The 10,356-nt window shown below is 40.3% G+C and overlaps 1 protein-coding gene across 2 annotated transcripts in view; it reads left to right on the top strand.

Annotated features, from left to right (window-relative positions):
* The first annotated feature begins 2,084 nt into the window (after window positions 1-2,084).
* The window catches only part of plecb (plectin b), a 156,623-nt gene continuing 148,351 nt past the window's right edge, over window positions 2,085-10,356 (top strand). For both annotated transcript variants that reach the window (XM_079694627.1, XM_079694626.1), the window contains exons 1-2: window positions 2,085-2,359; window positions 5,354-5,546. In XM_079694627.1, coding sequence (XP_079550753.1) covers window positions 5,357-5,546 — 190 coding nt within the window. In that variant the 5' untranslated portion in view covers window positions 2,085-2,359; window positions 5,354-5,356. The remainder of the gene's footprint in view (window positions 2,360-5,353; window positions 5,547-10,356) is intronic.

Genomic DNA, 10,356 nt, shown 5'->3' with positions numbered 1-10,356 from the left:
GTTTAATATTTGCAATAAGTTCATTTCAATATGTTTTGCAATAAACATTGAACCAGTCCGGCCCTCAACTACCGATTTTTTTTATTTTGGCCCACTGTGTATTTGAGTTTGACACCCCTGATCTAGATCCCCTGTCTCGAGCCAGTGAACTACCGGGTACTGAAAGAACATGCCCATTGGCCACAAATCAATATATGATTGGTTGATCAAACTGTCAATCAAAACATACGCTCTCATTCAGTGTAAGGGCCAGGGCATTCTATCAAGGATGGAGAATACCTTGGTTGAAGGATATTCTACCCAGAGACCCAGAACAAGATCTGATTGGTTGCTTTCTTTTCTAACACAAAACCACTTAAATGCGTAGTGCATGGACCGAGAAGGACAAACAAATCAACTTAACCCTGTAATATTACAGATCAACAACACAGATACAATTCTCATTTATTCATTTTATATGCATTTTATTTATATATTAAATCAAATTTTTGTTTGTTTATCTGAGTGTTGCAGGGTATTCTCTGAATACCTTGAAGGCCCTGACGGTTCGCCACTGCTATCAACTAATCATTGCAGCTCCAATCATTAATTTCAAATGTTGTATTTTCTAATGTTTTTTTTTAATCCATATTGGTGCAGTGTATGAAATGCCCACATGCATGAGGTCATAGCATATTTAGTAAAGCAATTATATTGTTATCTATCTTCATTAATACCATAACACCACTGCATACATTTTTATATGGATATTTTAAATACATATTAATGTTTGTTACATATTGGTAACATGTGCACATTTTTATTTTAAATTATTATGTTTATATAAATATTGTTGTTACTTTTTTGTGTTGTGTTCTGTTATGCTTACTATTTAAAACAATTTGTTGCTTTATTCTTAATTGCACATTTTTACTTTTTACTTTTTTTTAATACATTTTATTGCACAATTTAATAAAAGTCTTATGTTTAAAGAAACATTCTTATTTGATTGTTCTAAACTCGCACGAAACCCAGTGCACATTTCACTTCTTCGTTTCAGAATGAGAAGAAAAGTATTAAAAGAGGTGAAAATCACTACTCTGGGCATGTTGAGAGCTGTACATACAGGAAAGGGGAGTTAGTCGGTTCCGTAAGAGCCAGCATGCGGGACCGGGATTCTGGGATTTGTAGTCTTTCTAGTTGCGTATTTTTCATAGTTTTATATTTTAACAGTTTTACGACAAACTGTGACTTTTTTTATATGGAATTTATTTGTAAGGTGGACAAACATTATATGTGTAATTCGGGGCACAATTCAAACGGGATCGAAAGATTATCTTTCTCTCCCCATTGACTTCAATACATACTTTTTCCGAAATAAGGTCCCATGGGTCGGAAGTAGATGGGCGGGACTTCACCTCTCTATTGGCTATATAGGCTATTGGTTATGTTCACATACTTATTTGGTTATTAAAATGTAAACCGATCTTTTTCATATGGGTGTTTAGAGTTGTATCCCCAGATCTATAGATCTAGGGGGTACAACTCTAGTCTCTAGTAATTCTGCTCATAGTGCACCAGATTGAATTATTTTACTTTAAAATGTTAAAACAAATCTTCCCGGGGGGGCATACCCCCGGACCCCCTTAGAGAATGTGATGTCCACCCCCCAATTAAAACATGTTCATACAATAATGAATACATTTGAAACCTTCTTTATGTATACAACATGTCAATACGTTTTTGTAGTGTATTGGTCTTTTGTAGAGATTTTTCATTTATTCTTTGTATATTCTATTGTGATCTCATAATCTCGCCTTGGGCAACAAAATGTCTAAGACTTGCCCCGCCTATGACAGCTGTAATGCAGACCCATCAGGTAAACTAGCCGGGACATCCAGGCAAACTAATCGAACAGTGAGTCATGCAGCTTTTCCCGCAGCCGCAGCAGCAGCAGCAGACCCTGTTGGAGGCGAACCGCCGTTAATTGCTGTCTTTCGGGAACAGTAGCTCCACAGCGGGACCTCGTTGGGTTAAGCTTACCGCCAAGGACGTATCTCTGCAACTATGAACATTAAAAGCAGCGTGTTGTAGTTCGAGAGTTGTCAGTTAACAAATGCATGAATGCGACATTACAATTCCAAGGGTAGGGATGTCAGGTGAGCAGGGAAACACCACAGATGACTGCGGATTCTGCACGGCGGGTCGCTGCCCTGCCTCCTGTGAAAGGAGTGGCTACCTCAACATTACTGGCACACACATGCAATGCGGCCACTTTTATTTGTTTTGGCTGGCGATAACTAGCAGGACACATCTTAACGCTCCGTCATTGATGGCTGTTTGACACGCTTTTTATGCACTGATCCAGCACAGCAGTAAGGTAAGACAATTTCCTAACTGCTATTCGGTGTGTGTGTGTGTGTGTGTGTGTGTGTGTGTGTGTGTGTGTGTGTGTGTGTGTGTGTGTGTGTGTGTGTGTGTGTGTGTGTGTGTGTGTGTGTGTGTGTGTGTGTGTGTGTGTGTGTGTGTGTGTGTGTGTGTGTGTGTGTGTGTGTTTGGTGAGCAGTTCAAGAAAGCTGCTAGGTTAAAGAGACAGGACTATTGTCTATTGTTAACTTGCCTCACATTGCATTACATTGCATTTAGCTGACGCTTTTTATCCAAAGCGACTTACAAACGCCTTACTGAGTCATCCCATTATTCTTATGTTTGCACTGTGCGTTTGCGAGCAGTTTGTCGCAGGTGCAGACCGTGCAGACTAGTAGTGCAGGTGTATGGAGTCCTGAAGGTGCCCAGCGAAGTCATGCATGCATAATTTAATTGCACCATAGCAATATACAATTTTATACTGTCAATGACATGACATTAAACCCATTAGGACAGCTCTTATCACCTAGATTGCTAGTTATAGTTGAGAGCCCACAGACCTACTATAATCATGATATCTCAGAATCTGACATTACAACAATTATCAGCCATTTAGTAGACTTGCTTTCCCTGTTATCCTGCAGCTACAGTCATTTATTTCTGTGTCATTACTGTGGCCCCTTTGGCTATGAGAAAATTGCCCCCTGGGCGAAGACCTGCAAAAGCCCCCACCATATCCTCTACATATCTGCAAGTCACATAGACTTTATATTTATTAATCCTCTTTTTCTTGTTGTTTTTTGTCTCCATAACAGGGTTTCCAATTACTCCAAGTACTCAAGCCGTTCTCTTATGGTTTTTCTATTAGGAAGGGTTATGGATACTTTTTTAGGTAACACCTTAGGCCAAGTTCGAAACTATCTAAGCTGATACTAACATTTGGCGAGGGTCCTGTTGACACAAAAGGTTCAAGCAGTGTTGCGGCAGCTAACTGTGCCTGCTATGCTATGCCCATACAGTATGTCCCTGAGAAGAACCTAGTTACTGTACTGTTTTTTGATGACATCATGATTCATGACCCAATGCTAGCTGGACTGCCAATGATTTACAAGTACAGTACAATAGCTGTGTCAACATTAAGTTAGTACAGTAGTACTATCACCCACTGTTTTAGGCTTACAGTATATCTCACAGTTGGTTTGTCACTGACAAATCATTGGCTTAAGAAATATTCTTTACTCAAATTATTAAATTCCACTCATGCCTTTTCCAAGTCATTGCTGTTGTGAGTGGGGGTACACTACAGGGAACACGATAATCTTAATGTATAGATATAACCATAACATTCTCCCAGTTGATTACTAACGTAAGGTCATTATTTTTTTGTATAAAACGTTTTCTGAAAAAATATTTAAAAAAATGCAGTGACGTTTTATCTAATGCTAAAGTTTGGCACATTTAAGAGAAATCTACTGAAGTAAAAAAATAAAGTTTAGTAAAATAAATGCCTAGACTTAATGGAGACATTGTATGGAAGCAAAACAGCGCAATTGTCTTACATTTTCCAGTGAATGAAAATTATGATATTATTCTCTGTATTGTCTCATCATGCATGCTGAGAGAAAGTTAAGTGTTAGTAGTCATAGGCAGCGTCACCTTAAGAGAGCCTTTCAGGAAACACTCCTACACTTTATTTGGCAGATATACAGACAATGTTTATGAGTGCTGGTAATGACTCATGCAACTCCTCTGTTTTGAATAGCTTTATCAGTGTAGGTTGTACTTTCACAAAACAAGGTTGTGTATATTATCCTGAGCTGTGATAGGCCTGGCATCACCATGCTATATGTTTACACCTTTAATGTTTCTTTGCCATATAAACTTGCCTTGATATAAGGCTAAGCACTACATGCAATGTGCTTGGCAAGATATTTGTGGAATATGATGAGTATGATGTCATGTGTCATGCATTGTGATATTTAACAGTGACACTCAGTTTCCAATCAGCTCTGTCACTATTTATAGCCTTCAGGTAAATATTTAACCCGGAAAAGCAAAGTTCAGGGTTTGAGCACAAGCCAAAACCACACCATATTTAGTGATTGCCAGTGATCTAAAGTTATAAGCCTTTGTTTGGTCCAGAATTTATTATATATTAATTATCTTTTGTGTTGTTTTGTGTGTTCATTCATTGTCTTTCATAATAGTAATTGTGTTTTCACAAAACACGCCACATTTAATTCCAAATAAGCAAATCTTGAGATGGAAAGCAGCTAGCTTAGTTTAGGCAAGCAGCTGAAAGTGATATTACCAGCAACTAGCATAACACCCGAATCTGTGGATGAATTGTGTTTGGTTGAGTTGCATTGTGGGTAATGTTCATGCCATGTTTTTTGGCTGAATATTTGGAATACAAAAGAATAATTCTCAAGTTCTGCAGTAATCCTTCCTCGGAATGTTTTACTTTTCTCATCTCTCTTCTTATGACCAAAGTCCATGTAAATAAGCCATTGATGTGTAATTTATGTATTTTGCATAGGCGGGTGGAGGTGAAGGTCCATACAGTGTTGTTATCATATCCATTGAGTGTCACCAGCAGGCATCTGCACACCACGGATGATAATTCACAGTACATGGTGTGTCTAGCCCTTGCCTTTTGCATTTTATGGCACCCTAACGCGAATAATTTTGAGTTTTATCTTGTCTTACATTTCAATGGCAGTTAATATTTGAAGAATTAGGTCACACAGCAGAAAGCCTGAGTGAATGGCTACTATAGAAAAACCTGCATGTCTTTCTTTTACACCTCAGTACATCAATTAGATCAAAGAGTCAGTTAATGATCACCCTGATAGTTGGCAAGATAATTTCGACTTGTTTAGTGTTTACCAAGTTTGTGAGGCCTTTGACAGCTTTTGATTAGTAAAACAACAATATGATAACCAAGAGAAGACCTTCTCCATCTTTTCTCAAAGTTTCACTTGTCTTTTAATTTCTCCAAACTTAGGTGATGGCAACCCGTAAAGACAGACGCAGGGATCAAACCCCGGGAGAGGAAAGCCATGGAGAAACGAGCAGCGTCCCCAGCCCTGGGGACACCCTGCCCTGGAACCTGTCCAAGCACCAGAGGGTCAAACGCTCCAAGTCATCCACAGGGGAAGTCCTGGATCCAGCAGAGAGGGCTGTCATTCGCATTGCAGGTAGGATTTACAACTGCTGTGTTTACACGTACTCAGTGAGACTTGGGGCTTGGTGACATTGGGACTATTCGTAGGGATAAACTATATAGGCCTATAACAAGTGGTATTAGTCACTGTGACAGTGTGACGCCATCGATCGGTTCGTGGACTACGGTTTTCAATTGTGTTGGTCTTAAGCGGTTACTATCTTGGATTTTTGGCTGTCAAGGTCTTGGTTATTACCGTAACCCTAAACCAGAAATGATGAGGGCAAAGCTAAGTACAGTCAAATGCACATTTCCCCACTGCAGGACGAATAAAGGATTTCTGATTGTGAATGCCAAACTCAACACAAGTTGCAAACAGGGTAATGTATGAAAGAAGCCCCCCCTTCTCTCCATTCACCTTCAAAGATTGGCACTCTCACTTGCTATTGGTCAATGGCGTGATCTACAGCACTCTTCTGTGTTCGGTCACCTGTCCAACAGACTTGTGACTTGAACCTAGAAGAGGTTGGTGAAACCATACTTTTGCATGGCTAGACCTACAGTATCTCCACATTTCACTTGAACCCGAACTCCATCAAACAAATGCTCTGGGTTGTTTGTATTTCCTTAACAAATCACAATCTTCTTTAGCGGCCTAGCCCAGGATGCTGGGACGGTGCTCTTGCAAAAAGGAAATACGCAGATTGTGAAAGTTGAGAGGAATTCAATCTGAAATATGGGGCCGATGTCAGTTTTATATTCACTGTCTACATCCTGTGAATCAGACTATGTGACCATGGTTTTAAGCTAGTCGGGAAATGTGAGCAATTGTTTTTTGAAGAAAAAAAGGGAAACAAGTCACTTTACAGCAGGGGTCGGCAACCTTTTTGATATGAAGTGCCATTTAAAAAAAAATTTTTTATCAGCGTGCCAACGATCGAGAATTATCAACGTGGGGGTGGGGTGGGGTTGAGGAGCTTGACGCTCATCAACTATCAGCAGGAGGGCGGGGGAGCCTCGCTGCATCCCTTTTAAGAGAGAGAGAGAGAGAGGGGTGTGGCTTGTGCATGTGTGTGTGTGGATGGTAGAGCGACAGTGAGGGAACGTGTGTATGTTTCTGGAAGTGAAACGAGGAAGCAGAAAAACAGAGGTCTGTGATGTATTTTGTGAAACAGAAGAACAGCTAAATAAATGCAACGGCCTCCCAAGAAGAGCTCGCCTCTCTCCAGTCATTTAAGCTAAAGTGGGTTATTGAACCTGAAGCTTGTTGCTTCTGCCCTCCTCGATACGGTCTGGGAGCCGACAGGAAAGTTCAACACACAGGTGGCCAGTCCGCCCCTTTGTAGCATATTATTTCGATGAGAGATGAGCAGATCGCCACTGGTATTTCAACTAAATACACAGCCTCGCAAAAACTGCAGCATTTGTACAGCTCCTTTTGGGTACTGCAATTAGTGAAGTGCTTTCCTCCGTGGTGAAACGATCAGCACTGCACCGCGGAGGAAAGCGGCAGAAAGTCACCTGGAGATAAAGAGAGCGGGGCTGCGTTACGTGAATGGCTTCCTTCTGCAGGTAACGGGGAGACGCGCTCTGGCGGCGGTCTCGTTCAGGATCCGAAAATACAATTTAAATATTTTGCACACTTATTCCACTTATTCCTAGTGTGCCACTGGTTACGGTGCCGCGTGCCAATGCTGGCACGCGTGCCAGGGGTTGCCGACCCCTGCTTTACAGGAATATTGTGACGTGTGGGCCTATTTTAAAACTTGTTTCACACATGCATCTGCAGGTGTTGTATAGCTTGGCACTACTGTTTACTCCTTTGAAAATCAACAGACAGTGCACGGACAGTAAAGAAACAACATTATTCACAACTATTTTACTTCTGAAAAGCAATTAAACATTAATTTATTAATTATGTCAAGGCCATTGTTCTGTGCGGGAATGCTCTTGTTTGCATTCTGGGTAGGACTTGTCAGGAAAGCTCAGTTTGAGGTACAGACCAAGGAATTCCATTTGTCACAATTTGTATTAGTGTGTATAACTTTTGGTGTAATCAGCTTTATTTGTATCTTGAAACAGCGGCCAGATGTACCTGCATTTTCTGGACTTAAGTATTGCAAAATTGGTCAAAAGGGACAATGACAAGTCATGAACTTCTTTGCAATGTTTGTCTGACGGTGGTAGGGTTAGAGGATGCCCTTTTCCATTGTTGCCCAAATATACATTTTAAACTGCCCTGACCTATCCAGTGCAACTTTAAATGGGATGTCACTAAGGAGCAGTAGTAAGTCATTCTGTAAGGACAAAAGGAAACCATAAAGAAAATGTAAGGAATGTGTTTCCCCTGCAGAATGCTAATGGATTTGCCAGCTGAACAGGATATACACTTTATAGATTAAAGCAAGAGGTGTTGGTTTTCCAAGTGTGAGGTGTGGTTCCTTTCTCCTCAAACAATAGGCTGGGATCCTGTCCAATTCATCTGTACGGATGCTCGAAACACATTATTTATTTACTCTGTGGGTAAGCAGTGTCATTTCTGTGATGCACTGCTAGCTTGAGGCCAAGTGTTAGATACATTTTCACAGTTCATCGACAGTGTCAGCAAAACTGACTGCAGCACTCGATCAAAGGCAATATAGATGCCAAGTCATAACCATTCTTCATTATATGTAATTATCTACAACCCTCTATAACATGACGTTTCAGTAATACAATACTTCAGTGGCCATTTGATTTCTGAATTCACCCCTGAGTGATATTACTCTTAGGATGGTGTCAATGATTATAACTGTCTGTGTAATGAACAATACCTCATCACATTGCAATGCATTGCCTCTAACACAGTATAAGTAGACTTGTATCCTCAAACAAACTGGATTGTCACAGATATAATACTATAAGTATTGGCAGATATGCAAGAAGAAATTGAAATTGTATTTGTTCGATTTTATATGATTTCCAAATGGTGTAGCCATTACTGACTAAACAGTCAGTGTAGAAAGGGTGACAGAATCAAGAGTTCATCAGTTACTGAGACAAACAGTAAAAAATGCCTTAAAACGTATTTGTATTTGTATGATGTGTTGGTATTGTAGTGCAGAAATTAGATGTACAGTACTCCCCCTTTTTTTGTAATGTGCAAATGTTCAATGTGGCAATTTAAGGACAATAAGTCTTTGATGGAGTTTGTTTTGGAATGCTCTGGGCTTACAGGAAGTTTGGATACCTTCAGCACCCACAGTACAATAGGCCTGCATCCACATCCTGTACTGCTCTTCCTCTATCCATCAGAAGGCCAAGTCAGGCTGTGTCAGCACCCGTGGGCGAGGCTAAGCTTTTGTTGTGGACTGCTGACTGAGTGTCCCTGACTGTATATAGATGAGCATGTGCTAGACCAGTATCAGAAGGCTGTGTTTCTTTGTTCTTGCTGCCATCTTGCAAAGTCAAGGTGCACATTACATCAATAGTGACCTATTTCACGATAGTTACCATACCAAGGAGGTTACATTTTTGTTCCCGTTTGTTTGTCAATGGGATTATTGAAATACTGTTTTTCATGGAACTTGGTGGAAGTGTGTAGCATGGACCACTAAATTACCCATTATAGTTTCAAGGGATTCGGGGAAAAACACAAATTATTCTTCACTTCCAACATTGATAGAGGTCTTGGCTCTGAGGAGTATGAAACAACTCCTAATAATGGCTCCAAATATTAGGGTTAAGGCTTGACACTTTGGGAAAAACTCTCTATTGCCTGAAGTTAGATGAGAACATACCCCTCTCATTTCGCCCGTACTATATAAAACTTAAGCCTGCAGATGGTTAGTTTCAGGGACGTGCACAGGTAGGGCTAATGTTGCCCGTGCAACAGCCCGTTTGCCATTTTTGTCTGACCTGCCCCTCTGGAGAGAGCGGTTTTTAATTTTTTTTCTATTGTAGCCGAATCAACATGATAAACCCACAATTAGTATTGTAGCGTCTCGCTGCGGGAAACACACCTTTTCAGCGCTGTCATCTGCCCCCAGTCACGTGACTTTGTTTACAATCTGACAGCTGGAAGCAAAGGAAAGCTCTCCGGCCTCATATGGCTATGTTGATCACACCCAATGCCTGCCTGGCGTTAGAGTATAAGGGACAAATTAGGGGACTTTACTTCCTCTTGACACTGTCGGTTATTTACAAAAAAACACCTAAATATACTTGTTATTGTGCTTCTGTCTTTCTGTGTCTTTTACTCTGCTCCGTACACTCCCTAGACGGGGCCGCTCGCTCTCTTTTCTTGATCACCTTCTCACGGAGAACACTTCACTGTCCCAATTCATTGTAGGATTTCTGCCACTTCAGTTTGATCATCTCTGTTATTAAATTATGGAATAATAAATAAATAAGTAATTAGATACCTTACCGTTACTGGGCTCATAAAGAATGATAAGAATAAGTATAAAGTGAATTGAACTGGTTTCATTAGTGAGTTTATTTAAGGTAATTAGTTAGAGGCCCTATTTTATCAGTATGTCTGCACAGCAGTTACAAACTGCATTAAAACAGAATTGTCCCCATTGTTTCTTTAATAGTTACTAACATTAGATATTTTAATGAGATATGGAGCCCAAAACTAAAAATGTGCCTGAATAACGAATTTAGCAGTGGAAATAAAAGTCAACTGAGCGTCACTTGCAATGACAGTGTTGTGTTTTTATGTTATGAACCCTTTACATTAAAAACAAGTTAGAATTTTCAAAAGGTCTTGTGTTTTTTTTCCGGGGGGGGGGGGGGGGGAGGAGAGAGAGCCCTTTTTCCAGTTTAGAGCAACAGCCCCTCCAAATATCTGTACACGTCCC

This window comes from Notothenia rossii, assembly GCF_949606895.1.
Source record: "Notothenia rossii genome assembly, chromosome: 7".
Classification (NCBI taxonomy): Eukaryota; Metazoa; Chordata; class Actinopteri; order Perciformes; family Nototheniidae; genus Notothenia; species Notothenia rossii.
Note: the sequence above shows the minus strand (reverse complement) of the source record. Positions and strands in the feature narration are given on the sequence as shown.